General features: G+C 41.6%; 1 protein-coding gene across 2 annotated transcripts in view; it reads left to right on the forward strand.

Moving 5' to 3' along the window:
* The window catches only part of LOC306981333 (carboxyl-terminal PDZ ligand of neuronal nitric oxide synthase protein-like), a gene marked incomplete at its 5' end in the record, with an annotated part of 286,117 nt that overhangs the window by 155,978 nt on the left and 109,835 nt on the right, over positions 1–20,304 (forward strand). For both annotated transcript variants that reach the window (XM_079580914.1, XM_079580913.1), the window contains one exon: positions 6,559–6,688. In XM_079580914.1, the coding sequence (XP_079437040.1) occupies positions 6,559–6,688 (130 nt within the window). The remainder of the gene's footprint in view (positions 1–6,558; positions 6,689–20,304) is intronic.

The following is a 20,304-nucleotide window of genomic DNA, read 5'->3' on the forward strand; positions in this document are numbered from 1 at the left end:
CATTTTACGAAAGGATACTTGGAAGGTCCAATATTTTATGAGAGGATACTTGGGAGGTCAGATATTTTATAAGAGGATACTTGGGAGGTTGCATATTTTAAGAATCGATACTTGGAAGGTCAAATATTTTATGAGAGGGTACTTGGGAGGTCAGATATTTCATTAGAGGGTACTTGGAAGGTCAAGTATTTTATGAGAGGATACTTGGGAGGTCGCATATTTTATGAGCGTACATTTGGAAGGTCAGATATTTCATTAGAGGGTACTTGGAAGGTCAAGTGTTTTATGAAAGGATACTTGGAAGCTAAAATATGTTTTGAGAAGATATTTGGAAGGTCACATTTTACGAAAGGATACTTGGAAGGTCGTATATTTTATGAAAGGATACTTGGATGGTCAAATATTTTATAAGAGAATACTATGAAGGTCGTATAGTTTATGGGAGGGTTCTAGGAAGGTCTTATATTTAAAAGAGTATATTTGGAAGGTCACATATTTCATTAGTGGGTGCTTGGAAGGTCACATATTTCATTAGTGGGTACTTGGAAGGTCAAATATTTTATGGGAGGTTACTTGGAAGGTCTTATATTTTATAGAGTAGCTATATTTGGAAGGTCACATATATCATGAGAAATGAAAGTGAGGTAGTACCTGGAAGGTTTAATATTTTGTGAAAGGGTCCTTGAAACAGCCAATATTTTCTGAAGTGGTACTTGGTATGAAAAGTATGAGAATCGCTGGAATATAGACTACTGAACGAGTTGAGTGTAGTTTTTAGATTAAATATAGGGGGTATCTCTGAAAAGGTAACCCACTCCTACTGGATAAGTACATCAGCCTTCAGCCAGAGGATCATTAGTCACTGCTGGTGAAGCTTCTTATGTGAGAGATGAAATGTCCGCAACACCAAAAGAGCCTGGCACAGACGGCAGCTTACGAACATTTTGTCTGCGATGGATAACTCCGGTACAGCAGCTTGCACAGATATATTTCATGTCGTAGTTCGCTCAGACGCTGCGATGAAACAGCTTTCAAACAATACATTCATCAGAAAGTCCCGAGCTTTACTCCATGATAATGACGATGTTTATTTGGCTCCTGTTTCTATTTTTTACCCAAAACATGCACAGGAGAATCATCCCCCAGCTACAGGCACAGGAAAGTCTTTATTTCGCACAATACCTTTCTACTATTTCAGCTACTCTTTGTCCCGATTTAATCCTTGGCCAGTTTTCGGTCAGTATAGTCATTTATCAGCGTAAATAAATAGTACCAGCACGTTCTATTCAAATAAGTGCCTTCATAATTCACGCGTTGGGCTGAGAGACTGCAAAGCACGCACTTCTGAGTAAAACCAATAGTACCTGGGCTGCGTCCAACTCCTCCGGCCTGCATGCATTTTCCGCACACAGATCTAGTATATAGGGGCTTTATGAATGTGACGTTTCTGTTTATGAAGCTGTATTGGGTGCGGGGCTAGGAACCTCTGAGTATCTCGTAATTCTATGCGATATATGATAAATGACTCCATAAACCTCGCAACATGATCACGCTGTGAAAAAAGACTCGGGCCTCAGCGTGAGCAGCAAAAAAGAACATTTCTCTCACCAGGAATAGATAAATAATTGCTTTTAACACGACATTTTTTGTACACATTTGGAAGATTGTAGAACCTTTCACGTTAAAGGTGCATTATGTAGCTTTTATGTGAAAAATAAAGTTGATATTTGTGCGTATTTGACCTTGTAGTGAATGAGTGGTCAGCATGGCACCTTTGCTTTCCATCACAGTGGTCTCTAGGACGATCCAGGATCAATTGTTTGGAGGTTTTTCACTGCGGACGGACCCTCTAACCAGGAAACCTACAAAGCAATTAATCCTGGAGCGTTCTACAGACCACTGTGATGGAAAGTAAAGGTGTCATGCTGACCACTCATAAATCCGCTTGGTCACTACAAGGTCAAATATGCACGAATATCATTTTCTTTTTCACATAAAAGTTGCATAATGCAGCTTTAAGATTACATTTGCTGAATAGAAACAACCCTGAATTAACTAATGAGAAAAAGGAATCTTTAATAATAAGATAGTTTGCAAATATAAAAAGCTAATAAGTTTGACTATATTGATGCCAAGGGTGTAAGTTTGGTGATATTTTTTCCATATATCCCCACGCAAACCTACGCCCATGTGTCACAACAGAAAAGCGCAGGGAAACTACTGTGAACACTGCACGGTGACTGTCCGCAAATGTAAAAGCTCGGAAAGGAAATGGTGCGGAATATTGGTGAGGACCGACCCTGCCCGTTGCCAACGTTGAGTTTGATAAATGAGGGCCGCCGGGAGCATTGATACTTTGTTGATGTCCTTGTCACGTCACTCACTTAAAGAAACCACAGGCCTGTTTCTAAAATGAAAGAAATCAGGTAGTGGAAATGTAAAAATCCCCACACTGTCTGGGACTACCTACACAAATCACACCATTTCCCTGTTTGCTTATTAAACCAACCTCTCCACTAAAATGTCACACCCCATGATGATCAAGACTTGAGCGTCCTGCCTAAAATCCAGCTTTAAAAAGAAATGTGTAAATGTTAAAGGCCCTGAGGCTGTTTCTCAGAAGTGGAACGACATTTGTTTTGTCCTCTTTTAGTATATTGCAAACTCCCATGCGTGTGTATCAATTCCATGAACTTGCAGGCGAGTTTTCGAGCATTTCTGTGAAAGTGACCTTGAAAGTTGTAAAAAGTACTGTATGAAGAACACAATGAAGAATGTGGAAGCTACAGATACTGTTTGGAAAACCACGACAACAGATTGAGATTACCGGCTCCCTCTTTCATTCTTTAAGTGTTTTGTATTTTTTGGTATGATTTTTCACTTGTATTATAACCAGAACCGGCTTAAAAACTTTGGAACTACATTTCCCATATGCCCCTGGAGAAGATGACTTAATATCTCTTTTCAACAACAATATGGACAGAGGACGAGAACATGGACGCTTCTGAAACAGGCCGACTGAAGTTCAGCAAATCATGCACCGATAAAGTTGACAACGGCAGGGCACTGCAAAGCAAACATCGCAACTTACAAGTTCAAGCACTATCTCTTCCAAGAATAGAAAAATCCGCCACTAGGCCAAGGTCAGCCGCTTGGAACATGGTTGCCTCTGGGTCTTTGTTGATTGCAACAATAGTCTAGCTGTCTTTCATTCCAGCGAGATGCTGAATAGCTCCAGAAACACCAACAGCAATGTTTAGCTCTATCATTGGGGAGCTATCATTGGGGACATATCATTGGGGACCTATCATTGGGGAGCTATCATTGGGGAGCTATCATTGGGGACCTATCATTCGGGACATATCATTGGGGACCTATCATTGGGGACCTATCATTCGGGACATATCATTGGGGAGCTATCATTGGGGAACTATCATTGGGGACCTATCATTCGGGACATATCATTGGGGAGCTATCATTGGGGAGCTATCATTGGGGACCTATCATTGGGGACCTATCATTGGGGACCTATCATTGGGGACCTCTCATTGGGACCTATCGTTGGGGACCTATTGTTGGGGACCTATCGTTGGGGACCTATCGTTGGGTACATATCGTTGGGCACCTATCGTTGGGGACCTATCGTTGGAGACCTATCGTTGGAGACCTATCGTTGGGGACCTCTCGTTGGGGACCTCTCGTTGGGGACCTCTCGTTGGGGACCTATCATTGGGGACCTATCATTGGGGACCTATCATTGGGGACGTATCATTGGGGACCTATCATTGGGCACCTATCATTGGGGACCTATCATTGGGCACCTATCATTGGGGACCTATCATTGGGCACCTATCATTGGGGACCTATCATTGGGGACCTATCATTGGGGACCTATCCAGCGTCCACAGTGGCTCTTGAGGCACCAACTGTAGTGTATAGCTTGTCGGCAAGATCATAGAGCAGTTTAAAGTTGTCCCCGCTCTTCTGCCCCTCTTCCTCCGGACACAACCACCTTAGCACTGGTCAGCTCTGGATGATCACTTTTGGTCAGATTCTGCTCGACCCCTCAGAAACCCCAAGGCATCCACTGTTTCAGATGTGGCGCTGCCCCCTCCCGTCAAACCCTGTGAAGGGAGGAGATGAAACTTTTGGCTCTCGCTGTGTAAAGATCTTTGACGTGTGAAGTACTTTCGTTTTGTCATCGAACAGTGCATGTCCTGATGTGGATCTGTCCTTGCAGCTCAGGAGGTAATAATGTCCTTTCTCTTCTTTTTTTTGCTGCTTAAGTGGAAAGTCTGCTCAAAACATGAAGTTAAATGTGACGCTACCGTGTTGCTGTCTCTTGTGCCGATACTTTTTTATACACGTTATTTTAATTCAGTTTTAATAATAAAGATAACATAGGTATCGAAAAAGTACCGTTAAGCCACCGGTACAGAAAAGCAGGTATTGTTAAAGTAGTGGTATCAGGGGAAAATAACGAACGGTCCCCAGCCCTGGTCATAATAAAGCACTGAACACAAGAGAGGACCCTGTTCAGTTTGTTTCTGTTCTGATGAGGAGGAGGAAATATTTAAAGTGATGGTCTGCAAGTTTGCAAAGTGAGGAAAGGAGGAGAGTGAAATTAGTAAAACAATCAAATTCCTCCCCTCTTTAACCAGAAATCCCGTCTCAGTTTGCAAAATGAGGATTAAGCTCCTCCCCCTCCCTCCTGATTGGACATCTAACAGTCTGCCTCACAGGAAAAGCTTTTCTAATTGGTCAACAGGGGAGGACGCTAGACTTGATTAGTCGCTGAGATCTGGGAAGGAGGGACTTTACAAAAAATGATACAGGAGGTGGATTTTGTACATTTTATACAATTTGTAAAACATTTAGACTTCCAGACTGTTCCTTTAAATGCTGAACCTTAAAGGCATTTTATACCAAATAATAAACAGTAGTGAAAGTCTGTTTCTGACCAGCACTATGTTTATATTTTAGGCTCCCTCTCTAAATGATTTGACACCCGTGATGTAGACTATCATGCGTGATCTGATGTCACGTGGACCGCAGTGGATTCCGACTCGGGGAGCCGCGAGTGTGCAGGCCTGTCCTCACCGCCTCTGTTCGCCGGTGTCCTTGGCCCGCGGTCGCGTTTAATGCTCTGGGCTTATCTCCGTGCCTATTGAAGCCACTCAATCCAATGTCGGCTCAGCTAAATGCATCAGACACTCTCATTCTTATCCGTTCAGAAGATGTGCAGCTACAATTGTCCCAGAGAGCGGCGGTTCCACACCTTCCCTGCACTGTGCGCCCCATGGGTTGAGTGCGGATTCTGACGGGGGCGACAGGGAGAGATACATGAGAAAAACACACATTATATACATGAGAAAAGCCACATCATGGGATAAATCAGTGCAGATGGCTCATATAATACACAATGTTTGGACGAATACATGTATTTCACAAACGTCTTTTGAATGAAGCTCCTCATTTGGTTTCAGGATGGACTCTTCTGATGTGTCTAATGCCTGGTGTACACCGCGTTTTTCTTTTTGTCTTATAAGATTTACGACCAAAAGTAGTGGAGTTTATTTTCATGGGAAAGTGCAGGGAAAGTCCTGTAAAATGCGGAGTCGTGCCCGCTCGTGACTGGCCTCTGATGCTTGTGGCCACTCTGGCGAGGGGGGGAAAGCTTGCAGACCCAGAGCTGAGGCAAATCTACAGTGAAGTGAATCCGCCGAGATAGTGCGCCCCCTGCTGGATAAGGCGGATCTAGACCGATCAGGTTGATGTTGATCTACTTCACACACGTGAGGAGTTAGTAGGCTAGTTATTTAAATTTTTGTCCCTGTCTCACTGTACAATCTATGACCTGCGAAAACAAAATCGCACCGTGTACACCTGCCATTAGAGTATTAATGTAGCGGGCCAGAGGTTCTATGCTGGAGGATCAAACTTAGCCCCAACACTGGATTTACCAAGAATAACAAGCTGCAGAAAACCTCTGTGAACTGAATACATCTACATTTGTATAAACACCATCTCGGGTTCACTGCCTCATAGAACTAAAAAATATCAACTTTTCCTGCTCAAAGCCTAGTTAGAAATCATTCATGAATGTAAAGACCTTTTAAGATTTTACTTAACTAGAAATTAGCGCATTTAAAAGCTCTGAGCTAAACGCTAACTCAAATTCAGTCAAGTTTCTGCTTTTTGTGTGGTCGGATAAACTTCCACAGGCCACTAATGTGATGATAATGATAAAAAAAAAAACACAGCAATTATAGAAATGCCATGAAAAGGACGAAACATGCCTTCCCATACATTAATATTGCACCTTTATTGCTGTTTTCATCCTCATTTGCGTCTCATTTTTGTCGCTATTTTGCCGCTTATTGCAAGAAGCTATCAGATTTGGCGAAAGTCGACCTGGAGTAAATGCGCTGGGTTAAATTGAGACTGGGGCTGTAATGTGGGCCGGGCCGGGCGACTGTCTGCCACACTGATCGATGGTGGAGATGATACCTGAGCGTGATGAATAAAGGCTTGGCTCTTTGCCCGTTGTCTGTGCAGAGTCAGGCCATGAGGATCGTGCGGACGGTGGGGCAGGCCTTTGAGGTGTGTCACAAACTGAGCCTGCAGCACGCCCAGCACAACACCCCCCAGAGCGGAGAGGACGACGGGCAGAAGACGCCGGCCAACGGTATCACACTACGCACTTTACACTTTACACACAAATACCACATTTCAGAAGAGACGTCAGTGACAGAAATCTAACTGTCACACTGCAAAAAGTATTTAACTAGATCAGTATAAACATCTCAATTTGAGCACAATAATCCAAATTTGGGGGCAACCCGGAAGTAGCTGCTGGGCCGTGTAGAAAGGCCATCTTTCAAGCGGGTATTCATTCATAAATATTGACAGATTTGACATCCACGTGTCCTGCTAAGGGGCCCCGTGATGACACTTTCACCCAAATATGGTATTTTTCCTCCTACGAGACGCTGGAGCGGAAAAGTGGAAGAACGGGCCGCGCATGCGCACTCGCTACAAAACTTCAGGGCTGGTTTTCTCTGAATGAGAGAAGCCGCACTCGGGCAGAGCCTGAGCCCTTATAGAAGCTCCCACAGACTCCAAACTTTACAGTCTGAGACCTAACAAGATTTTTGTTTTTTTCTGAAGGATTTTTTAATATCTAATTCCTGGCCTGATTTATTCAACTTTGAAACAAAAAAAAACAGGCGGAATTTGAGTTTTTACAGATTTTTTCACTGATGATTAGTTTATTGAAAAACTAAACAAAATATCCAAAATCCCCTCTGAAAAAATCTTAGTTACTAATATGTCAATAAAATAAAACCATCAAATGTAATCTGGCTCAATTCATTATTTTGATTTCGTTGCCCAAAATGTAGGCAATTTTAATGCTCAAAATGCCAGAAATGACAGAAAAAGTGCAATACATTTGTTCTCATATTTATATCTGTGATGTTCAGCAAAAGTTTCAAATTGACATCTCTACATTTTTTTTTCCTCCCCTATTCACCTGCAGTGTCTCGCCTTAAATGGCTGAAGTCTGTTGTGGATTTTCTTGCTTAATAAAGCTTAAGAGATGTTTGTCTAGTCAACATGTGAAGTTTATTACACAATGCATCTGCGGAGAGGGTTACACATGACGGCGAGGTCATGGTAAGCTCTGCTCTGCTCAGCCCTGGCATCATCTTTATAGGTGAGCACACCAAAGACAGAGCAGCAGGACAGGGGTCATACACAACAAAGGGAAGCACAGAAGCACATAGAAATGGTAATACAGTTGGGGATGTCACTGCAGGCAACCAAGAAGGTGCTTTACATGGTAATGCATCATGGTGGCGTTTGGAGGCAGGAGGAGATCTTTGTCATGTTGGGGAAATGGGCCATGTGGGCCCTATTGTCTAGAAGTGTGAGGTGCTCGTCTGGGGCACAGGAAGAAACCAGTCTGGTCACCCAGCAGGGAGCCAGGCCCGCATGGCGTTAACTTAGTTACCTGGCTTAACTTTAACCAAATTTGTCATAACACGTCTCCGTGGGGATTTATCCTGGATAAAACCCGCCACGCTTCTAGAAAGCATGTCCGGGAATCCACGCGGTCCTTGTATTAGTTTAGCAGCTCATATTTCAGTCTGCTCTGGAACGCTAATGCTCCCGTTTTAAAAGCAGCACATTAACCCTACATCGCTCTGTAACCGTGCGCCATAAGTCACGGCGTAAATCAGAGCTGTTGTTTACCGCTCCGCATTTGATGGTCGGCTTCTAACGGCGCTGTGCTAGCTCCCTAATCGCAGAGCGGTCTGTAAGTGCGTGTGGATGTCCTGCTCTAAACAAACTTCTTAATGAGGAGCTGCGGCGTCGCTGTCGGAGCCGCTGCTGCTGCTGCTGTGCGTGGGCGGCCGCCTGCGGTTTGTTTGACACGCGCTGGAATGAAGCCGTGTGGTAAAGACATTAAAAGGTCTGGTGTGATTATCAAGCTCTCAATATATGATGTCACACCCCAATCAGAGGCAAACCTAGTATCACTTTTTTAGGTTCGTTTTGTCAGACACTAAGGTTAGAGATGTTAAAGATCTTTTACCTTTACATGTTTCAGCCGCCATCTGCAGGCCGTCATCAGAAGTATCGAAGTACCTTTCCACATAAGAAAAAAGTAACACCAAACAGAATGCGAAAAAGAAACAAGGGGACGACTCACACGAACAAAAAAAGAAAAGGCAGGACAGGAGAATTTAAAATCAGCTATTTCGGACCAACTGCAAAAGAAACAACCACATCATGGACTGGGACGAGGCTCGGTTCATTGGATCGGAAACCAATAAATTCAAGCGCTGGATAAAAGAAGCCATAGAAATCAGGAAACGGAGCACCGACACCATCAACCCTGTCGCCCAGAATCCACCGGGCGGCAGGGGGCGTGACCAGTCTGTCGGACCTGTTGGGACCGTCAGACTGGTCACGCCTCGGAAGTACAGCTGATAAGTGACACGTCACCGCACGCCGGTGATGCTTCTGATGACGGCCTGCAGATGGCGTTGAAACATGTAAAGGTAAAAGATCTTTAACATCTCTAACCTTAGTGTCTGACAAAACGAACCTAAAAAGTGATACTAGAACACAAGTAGACGTTACGAAGTTTAGAGACAAACCTAGATGGGCGTTTGGTTTCACTCCTGTGGATTTACACAGTAATAATCATTTGAAAATCAAAAATGTAAAATCCACATTAAAGAAAGTGCTTGATGTTGTAGTCTCGATTCTGGCCATCCGTATGTGAATAGATCTGTGTGTTACAGTCGTAGTTACTGTCACTGCATTTATGCTTGCGCTATCGAAAGTTACCACCAGAGTGCGCTGGTTAAATTGGAAGATGTACACAAACAGAAGATGAAGAGTCGGGACCAAAACAATATGGCGCCACCCGCAATGTTTTTTTCAACAAGAAGGTGAGGTGACTTTTTTTAGAAGGTTACTCTCTTCCGTTTGTCGTGCTTCACCTGTAGAACTGTGTACAGTAGTGCCCCCAGTGGTTTGTTCATTTACTTTCCGTTGATCTGACTCTGGATAAACAAAGCGACTAACGGACTGAACGCTACATGCGTATCCAAACGGAAAGCTTTAATGGGCCTTTAGGTGCCAATGTTTGCAAAGTGAGCAACCTGTTGGGGTCCCCTTCCTTTCTTGGAGTCTCACATGCTCAAACGCTATATAATCCCCATCGATATTATGTTTGTACGTGGACTTGTGTGTGGTGAACTCCTCCTGCTCACTGGTGGATGAGCCGACCAATCAGAGAGCAGATGTTATAGGAGAGGCATGAAAGTATGACCTGAGGAAGATCCACTTTGATACATGGGGTTGTGTGCGTATATATCAGGGCTGTCCAAAGTGCGGCCCGGGGGCCAAATGCGGCCCTCAGACCAATTAATGGTGGCCCTCGGCCTCTTGCTGTATCGGTACACATCACCAGAGATGGACCTTTTTATTTGAAATGTAATCATTCTATACAATTCTAACCGAACAACTAACATTTTACTGTGAGACTGAGCTGGCATGAAGGTTTTAAGCTTAAATAGAGGTGTGGGGCACAATTTAAACCTCTGCTAGTCAAAGGTTTTGCGGCACTAACTACTGATCTACGGCCCTTCATCCTGTGTACGCTTCAATATGCGGCCCCCCATGAAAAAAAGTTTGGACACCCCTGGTATATATCTACAGTGATTGATTAAGAGCCTATCTCCGGGGCTTGACTGCGTGCATACAAAGGGCCTATCTCACCGGTCTGGAGACTGGAATTGCCGCTGGTCATGGAGATGTCTCCGAGACGTCCCCTTGAGATAAGACAAGTCTTCAGGTAGTCTCAGTGTCTTCAGTTTTTTGTTTTTTTTAATTTTTTATTATAATTATTATTTATACTTTTGTTACTTTATGTCTTCCTTGTCTTCAAATCCCTCTATTTATTTTATATATCTTGTTTATATTTTTATATCGAGTTATCTGTATCATTTTGTTTGCATATATTCGTATCATTACTCTATGACTATAATGGGATTATATTATTGTGATTATTATTATTATCACAATTACTACAACTACAATTATTTTTATTATTATTATTATTACTACTATTTCTTGTATAACAAATTCCACTTTGGTAAATCATGTTAATTGCAATGATGGTAATAACATTCATCATATAATAATAATAACAAATGCATTTTGATGTATGCAATAACATAAATGTAAATCTTAAATACAGTTGTATGTGCCTGGGTTTGGAAAATCAAATACATGAATTTTCTTATTTTCTTGTTACTTGTTTAGTATCCAATAGGAAATGTAAGCTATGGAGTCCATGCGTTCCACTCATGTAATCTCATTTCCTTTTTAGGTGCAAACTTCTTCTTGGTTGTGGATACAGTCCTCATGTATTTCTGTAAATGGTAAACGTTTAATATGTTGAATGTGTGGGGCAGGCGCTCATAAGCTTCTTGCTTCAGCCGACTCCTTTTGAGCATCTGTGACTGGTTAATGTGTAATTGTAAATCAGGAAAATGTAGTTGCTCAAATAAATTAAACTAAACTAAACTAAACTAAACTAAGTTCGTTGTAGTATCATTAGTATCATAGGCCGAATCACCAAGAATGATCCTAAGAATCAAATATGTAACCTACCCTTATGTGTCTTTCCTTTGTCTATGTGCTTTTTGTAAGCTTTGTTTTATGTCAAAAAAAGAAAAAAAGAAAACGGAACAGAGACTACCTGAAGGCTCGTCTTATAGGTCTACGTGTTCTCATGCAGCTGTTGCAACATTGCAAACACTATTTGTTGTCCTCAACCTGTGAGACGTTTCTGTAAAGTCCCTTCAACGTCTCCGAGACTTGTCGAAAATGTCCCAGCTGTTCATTTTCACTGATACTACCTGGAGACTCGCATTATCTCCAGGGGACGTCTCAGAGACTAGTCTCCAGGCCGGTGAGATAAGTCTTTAATTTCATACATCTCAGGATATATACAGTAATTACACAGTGGGAGGGAAAACTGAGCACATCGGTCACTAAACGTGGTCTGATCTTCATCAAAATCACAGGAATGATTAAAGTGCTTAAACTAATACCACGCAAACATTTACATTTTATCGTGTTTTTATTGGCCGTGGCATACAAACATTCACAGGAGAGCGTGGAACAAGTAAGTACACTTATTCCACGCATTCACAACAGGCATGGAATAAGTAAGTGAACCCCTGTATTTAATATCCGCTCATCCTTCTTTTGCAGCAATAACTGCTTTTCTGTAGTTTCAGATCAGACGCTCACAACGATCAGGATGAATCTCGGATCATTCCTCTTTACAAAACTGCTGCAGTTCAGCGAGAATCAGGCGGTGTACTTACTTATTCCACGCTCTCCTGTGAATGTTTACATGTTATGGCCAATAAAAATATGATCCAAATGGAAATGTTTGTGTGGTATTACTTTAAGCACACTGTTTAATCATTCCTGTGATTTTGACGAAGATCAGACCACATTTTATGACCAATTTTGGCAGAAATGTGAGAAATTCCAAATGGTGTACACTGTATATACTGTAATTCAGCCGTTTTGTGATCCTCAAATTGCCTTAGTTTTTTCCCATATGCTTCTTTTGTCCATGCATGTTCACCAAACTTACTCTGATGATGTCAATGCTCAAATTGTCTTCCTTTCTTGCGCAGTTAAAAACTTTTGATAGATCGCTACCACTGCGGGCGATTAATAGCACAATGTTTGGGGCATCTGTCTCCATGGATCCCAAAGTTGGCAGCCGTGTGAAGGACAATTTGAATACAGGCTATCATTCATTAGCGTTGTTAGCTTGTTTTTTAATTGTTTCCCCTTACACTGTGCTTGCAGATGCCGGGCCATGTGAACTCTGCTGGCATTTTTACGTTCAATTTACTTTAACAAAGTCCTGGAGGTATTTCCCAGACACATCGTTGTAAGTTATATTACAGGAAAGACCAAGGCTATAGGGGCAATGATGCATTACTACACCACAGTAGAGCGAAAGAACTCATTTCCCGCTATGGTATGGATTAAAGAAAGGAACATAAAAGGTGTAGAGCAGGTATTAAGTTGAGGTACGACAACACGACTCTATAGAATACATCGCCCACGGTCCACTCGAACCAAAGCCATTTAATAGCCATCACAGTCGCCGTACAAAAAGAAGTATACTGCAGTAATATCTCACATTTACAGTATGTGCGTCAGCCGCAGTTGTCAGACATGTAAGTATAAAAACAGCATAACCATTTACTTTATCGCATAAATAAAATGAATAAGTAATGTCTATAGCAATGTGAAAAAGGAAATAGCAGTAGTATTTGATAAAGTTGCACCAGTAGTGTGTGTAATTGAGTTGTGTGTGAACTATACAGTTGCCGCAGTAGTAGTCTTGATAGTGGTGCAGTAGTGCGTGTACTTTATAGATAATGTGAAAGAGTTTCAGCAGCAGTAGGGTGTACTGAATAGAATACTTGATAGAGTCGCAACAGTAGTCTGTGTTCTTAAAAAAGATTCAGTAGTTTGTGTACTTTATACATTACGCGATATAGTTGCAGCATTAGTTTCAGCAACAGTAGTGTGTGTACTTTATAGTTTATGTGGAAGAGTCACAGCTATGGTGTGTGTGCTTGACAGAGTCGCAGCAGTACTGTGTGAACTTGATTATGGAGTACGTGATAGAGTTGCAGTAGTGTGTCTACTTGATGAAGTTGCAATGGCATGTATACTTTTTAGAGTATGTGATGGAGCTGCAGCATTAGATGTGTACTTTATGGGTTGCATGATAGTCACAGCAGTAGTGTGTATACTTTTTAGAGTATGTGATTTAGCTGCAGCATTAGATGTGTACTTTATAGGTTACATGATAGTCGCAGCAGTAGTGTGTATACTTTTTAGAGTATGTGATTTAGCTGCAGCATAAGATGTGTACTTTATAGGTTACATGATAGTCACAGAAGTAGTGTGTATACTTTTTAGAGTATGTGATGGAGCTGCAGCATTAGATGTGTACTTTATAGGTTACATAATAGAATCATAGCAGTAGCGTGTATACTTTTTAGAGTGTGTGATTTAGCTGCAGCATTAGATGTGTACTTTATAGGTTACATAATAGAGTCACAGCAGTAGTGTGTATACTTTTTAGAGTATGTGATGGAGCTGCAGCATTAGGTGTGTACTTTATAGGTTACATGATAGTCACAGCAGTAGTGTGTATACTTTTTAGAGTATGTGATGGAGCTGCAGCATTAGGTGTGTACTTTATAGGTTACATGATAGTCACAGCAGTAGTGTGTATACTTTTTAGAGTATGTGATGGAGCTGCAGCATTAGGTGTGTACTTTATAGGTTACATGATAGTCACAGCAGTAGTGTGTATACTTTTTAGAGTATGTGATGGAGCTGCAGCATTAGATGTGTACTTTATAGGTTGCATGATAGTCACAGCAGTAGTGTGTATACTTTTTAGAGTGTGTGATTTAGCTGCAGCATTAGATGTGTACTTTATAGGTTGCATGATAGTCACAGCAGTAGTGTGTATACTTTTTAGAGTATGTGATTTAGCTGCAGCATTAGATGTGTACTTTATAGGTTACATGATAGAGTCACAGCAGTAGTGTGTATACTTTTTAGAGTGTGTGGTTTTGCTGCAGCATTAGGTGTGTACTTTATAGGTTACATGATAATCACAGCAGTAGTGTGTATACTTTTTAGAGTGTGTGATGGAGCTGCAGCATTAGATGTGTACTTTATAGGTTGCATAATAGAGTCACAGCAGTAGTGTGTATACTTTTTAGAGTATGTGATTTAGCTGCAGCATTAGATGTGTACTTTATAGGTTACATGATACAGTCACAGCAGAAGTGTGTATACTTTTTAGAGTATGTGATTTAGCTGCAGCGTTAGATGTGTACTTTATAGGTTGCATAATAGAGTCACAGCAGTAGTGTGCATACTTTTTAGAGTGTGTGGTTTTGCTGCAGCATTAGGTGTGTACTTTATAGGTTACATGACACGAGTCACAGCAGTAGTGAGTATACTTTTTAGAGTATGTGATTTAGCTGCAGCATTAGATGTGTACTTTATAGGTTACATGATAGTCACAGCAGTAGTGTGTATACTTTTTAGAGCATGTGATTTAGCTGCAGCATTAGATGTGTACTTTATAGGTTACATGATAGTCACAGCAGTAGCGTGTATACTTTTTAGAGTATGTGATGGAGCTGCAGCATTAGATGTGTACTTTATAGGTTGCATAATAGAGTCACAGCAGTAGTGTGTATACTTTTTAGAGTGTGTGATGGAGCTGCAGCATTAGATGTGTACTTTATAGGTTACATGATAGTCACAGCAGTAGTGTGTATACTTTTTAGAGTATGTGATGGAGCTGCAGCATTAGATGTGTACTTTATAGGTTACATGATAGAGTCACAGCAGTAGTGTGTATACTTTTTAGAGTATGTGATTTAGCTGCAGCATTAGATGTGTACTTTATAGGTTGCATGATAGTCACAGCAGTAGCGTGTATACTTTTTAGAGTGTGTGATGGAGCTGCAGCATTAATGTGTGTATTTTATATTTATTTAAGGACAGTGCATGTTAATGAACACACCCCACCTGGCTAATTTGCATCCATTGTCCCACACTCGCACTCTCAAACACACTCTCATTCATGCTGGCCTATTGTACATGTTTTTTTTGTGGTAGGGAAAACCAACGCTGACACGGGGAGAACATGCAAACTCCACACAGAAAGGCCCTGTCCAGATCATGGAGTCACAGTGGTGTGTGTTCTTGATAGAGTTTCAGTGGCAGTAGTGCGTATGCTTTTTAGTGTGCGTGAAGGAGCTGCAGCATTAATATGTACTTGACAGAATAGTACATAAAGCAGTTTTCTGTTGTTGGAGCGTGGGCAGTCTGTTGTGTTTTCTGTCCGTCCTGCCTGAGTGCTGAGTGGGAGTGGGCAGATGTTTTCACTCTCTTCTCCATCAAACAACACTCTGCTGCAGCTCGCGTCCTCAGGAATGCAGCACTACTTCACTGGATTAAGTTTCAAATGTAGCACTGCTCCGGCTAGCTACATCCACCTTCTTATTTGTAACGCGCACTACTAATGTCTGTGCCAAGAAATATGTTTGATAGATTCTTCAAAACCATCTGAATTTTCTTGTTTTTTATGTTTTGTTCATCCTATACACTTCTACTTAAGGCGAGACACTGCAGGTGAATAGGGAAAAAATGTAAATTTACAGATATCAATTTGAAACTGTTGCTGTCGATCACTGGCATAAATGTGAGAAAAAAATACATTGCAAGTTTTCCGTCATTTTATCTTTTCATATAAGAACAAGGTGTTTTATGCCTAAAAATGCCCCAAATTTCCCATCTTTTCGGCGACGAAATCTGAATAATGGATAGAGCTACATTCAAATTTACGGTTTCATTTTATTGATGAATGAGTTACCAAGACTTTTTTCAGAGGGGATTGTGGATTTCTTGTTTAGTTTTAAAAGAAGCTGTTTTTTTAGTGGAAAAATGTGTAAAAATTAAATTCTCAACTTATTTTTTGACATTCAAAACTCAATAAATGGGGCTTAGGGGATTAAATAATAAAAAATCCCTCTGAAAAAATCTTCCAAATATTGTTCAGTCCAAGGCTGGAAAATGTGAAGTCTTTAGGTCCGACTGACGTGGACATAGTGTCGCCACAATGACAGAAAAATGTGTTTTGAGAAAAAGGCCCTTGAAATTGCGTTCTCCCATATAAGTCTATGGGGGAACATTGAATCAGCGCAATATTTAAACATGTTGTTGTGAAGATTAGGTATATTTTCTGTTTCCGGGTGAAAGTTTATATGTTCAGAGACCAATTTGGCCCAAAACCTGAAAACTGAAAAAATTGAGTTTTGCCTGTAGTGTCTCCCCTTAAGAGTCTTTCACTTCAAGTACTTTCTTTCTCTGAGTAATAAGCGGTCTCTTTTACTTGTACTTGAGTTGGCTTCCTCCTCCGAGCCGCAGTGTAATGAGACAGACTGTTCCACGTGGCCTTCTCCGTTCTCCTGCATCTGCATGTCTAAAGGCTCTTGTTATCTGCAGCGCACAGCTCCTCATGTTCTGTAAATGTGCCCACGTACGGTGCGCACAGTGTGGGAGCAGGAGCGCCTCGGCCAGGCCCTGTCACAGCCGCTTAACCCCACACACGTTCACTCCGCTCACCCAGAAGTGCTAATGATCACAGCCAAGCGTCACCGGTGACAACTGACAACAGGCAGCTCCTCTGGGGCAGGAAACACGGTAGCTTTTTAGAACTAACGTTATGTTAAATCTGCTTTTGAGCCTTTAGCCGTGGTGTAACGTAATGCCTGATTCGACCTGGAAGTGACCTTTAGATGTTCAAGGAGCTTCGAGTTACGATGCGTTCCAGGCGACTGGTAACTGGTATTTTCTCCACTTGAAAATTACGACTTACGACCTCACAGCGTTCCAGCTGAATAAACAAAAAAATTCAAGGTTGACTGTTATGGGCCGATGCTGATATGCACGGCCAATATTTTTGTCCGATTTTTTTGGGAGATTGTTTTCAAATCTTTAATCCTGCAGCATAAATACTTATTGTTTTTTCTTTTTCTTTTATTACTTTAGGTGGTTCAATCATAGTTTCTCTCCCAGCTTTAATTAGCTTCCATTAGCATTAGCATGCTGTTGCTAGCTGCGGCGGAGGCTAAGACCAACTCATTCTTCAAAATGACGTGCAGCATGTCCATATTGACTGAGGTTTAGTGAAACTTGGAGCTAACCAAGTCTCATTGCGATGTTTCTCTGTTTCCCTGAGGCCGAGGGAGTTATGGAGGACTCATTTTAAAGCCCTGACTACGTTCTTACCAATGCAATGGGAAGCCTCTATCACTTTCGGTCTCGGAAATATCGGCTTTTATGGGCGAAAGATCAGCTGATAGCCGATATTGTAAAATCGGTCCAATATATCAAGCTGACCATATATATATATATACTCGGACACATCAGCGCATTAAAGCAAATGAAACTGACGTAAAATTAAAATGGGCCTGTTTAGGTGACGCGGAAAATAAATAAATAAACTGGGCCCGCGGTGCATGATGTTGGCCGCTTGCTCGCTTCTTGGTCCAGCTTTTAATTGGTTCCCAACCGGCACCAGATTTTGGAACCAAGAGCCAGCGTTTTTTTCAGTGGAAAACGAAAGAACCGGTTCTGAAACTGGAACTGGCCCAGAACCAGCACCGGCACCAGCCTGGTGGGAAAGGGCACTGCGTGGAGCTCGCTGAACTCTCAGACGTGAACGGGACAGTCCGGTACTGAAATGGCTCACTCTGTGGAGCTCCATAAAGCATTGGGATGTGATTAAATATGTTTGAATAAAATAAGTAAGAGAGATTGTTTATCCTGACTTTTCATCAGAAAAAGCAAAGAGAAAGAAAAAAAGAAAGAGTTCACTGTGTGTCTAATCTTGGCATGAACAAGCCCGATGTCAGGTCAGGTGTAATCCCCGCAGTTTTCTTTCCCGCCGTTTGTCTTTGTTTTTAGTTTAGAAAAACCCGGTTACCGAGAGGAGCGGAGAAGGAGGAGGAGGACTCGCAGATCAGGCGGGAAAAAAACGGGACGGAGGAAACGAGTTGTTGCCAAGAAATGTACAGCTTTATTCGCCGTCTTCCCGCAACATTTACAACATCAGACATTCAGATCTGTGGGACGCCGCTTTGAAGTGCGAGCCGAATAAATCTGTTTCACAGGAAAATAAGGCACTGACTTGGAAAATGCCTCTTCAGATCAATAATAGATTGCACCCAGTTCCAAGCGTTCAAACGTCTCATGATTTTGTGATTATGATTATGCTTTTCGAGCGTAATTATGTCCTTATGTATTTGAGTTGATTATGTGAAAGAAAGAGGTCAGAAGACTCCCATGTACAGAATGACCTGGGGCCTCATGTATTAATAAACAGTATGTAGGAATGAGCAGACAATATGTACTTAATATACATCCTTTTCCCACTGATGGTCCTTGAGATGTTTCTCCAACTTGACCGGAATGGATTGGATTGGATTTGGAAAGACACAGACCTCGATAAGGTCCCACAGGTTTAGTCTCAAAAACAACTTTTCATTTAGTTTTGATTTAGTTGATAGTTTCGAGGGTATTACATGGACTATTTATAGCGCCAGAAACAAAGAAGAATATTTTCGAACAAGATAAACCGTCTATATCAGGAAAATTGTCCTCAGTTTGTTTCCTTCCAGTGAGGTTTCCCTTTGCAGATTTGGGAAAATGCCTCAGACAGTGATCATTGTTAAAATCATAAAACTGCGGCGAGAGTGAATATGCCACCGGGAGCCCTGTAACGCATTGTGCCATTGTGCGGAGGTATCCGGACACGGCTTACGCTGGTGGTGGCGCTGCAGCCGCACTATGGGGCGACTCGTTACATTCTCCCTCAGCCCAAAGTCCCACATCAGCATTTCAGCTAAAGCGCTAACGTTAGCTTACTGCTATAGAGCTGTGGGAGACGGTCACGCTAACGTTAGCTTACTGCTATAGAGCTGTGGGAGACGGTCACGCTAACGTTAGCTTACTGCTATAGAGCTGTGGGAGACGGTCATGCTAACGTTAGCTTACTGCTATAGAGCTGTGGGAGACGGTCACGCTAACGTTAGCTTACTGCTATAGAGCCTTGGGAGACGGTCACGCAGGAGAGTCAGAGGTTCGAAGTCTTGCTGCTTTAGAGACACTTTTTCCTGCACGTTCCACAAACAGGAAAACTGTCTTCTATCAACTGTCCTTCAGCTTTTTTTAAATACCCAAAAAATATGTCGGTAATTATTATTGTCAACATTTTTGCCGGGGTTTACCGCTACACCGGTAACCGCGACATCCCTAGTATTTACAATGGCCGCCAAACGACAAAAGCGACATGACTGAAAGAAGGCATGTATAGTCCCGCAAAATATCGCAATTAGGGCTGTGCAATTAATCGAAATTCGATTACGATTTCGATTACAACAGTAAACGATTACAAAATTAGCATAATCGCAAAAAATCGATTTTTTGGTGGATTTTTTGATGGATTTTTTGATGGATTTTTTGATGGATTTTTTGTCATTTTTTTGCTGGATTTTTGTCATTTTTTTTGATGGATTTTTCTCTTTTTTTGATGAATTTTTGTCTTTTTTTTTGTGAATTTTTGTCTTTTTTTTGCTGGATTTTTGTCATTTTTTTTGCTGGATTTTTGTCATTTTTTGGATGGATTTTTCTCTTTTTTTGATGATTTTTTGTCTTTTTTGATGAATTTTTGTCATTTTTTTTGATGGATTTTTGTCATTTTTTGATGGATTTTTTGATGGATTTTTGTCATTTTTTTGATGGATTTTTGTCATTTTTTTGATGGATTTTTGTCACTTTTTTGCTGGATTTTTTTAAATGCAACAAATAATCGTTATTTCAATTATGACAAAAATAATCGTGATTATTATTTTTTCAATAATCGAGCAGCCCTAATCGCAATATATCGAAAAATATATCTTCACACCCCTAGTCCCTCAGTCTGTCTCTGTCGAGTTTCCACCAGGCTCCAGAGAGTTTGGACAGGTACATTTGTCTCACTATCCCTATGGCAAAAATGAATGGAAATCTTACCTCCGGGAACCCAAAGGTGGGCAGGACTGGGAGTTTTTCCAAGGCCGTGGGAACCCAGGGTGCTGAGGGAGC

The sequence above is a fragment of the Gobius niger genome (assembly GCF_951799975.1).
Source record: "Gobius niger genome assembly, chromosome: 22".
NCBI lineage: Eukaryota > Metazoa > Chordata > Actinopteri > Gobiiformes > Gobiidae > Gobius > Gobius niger.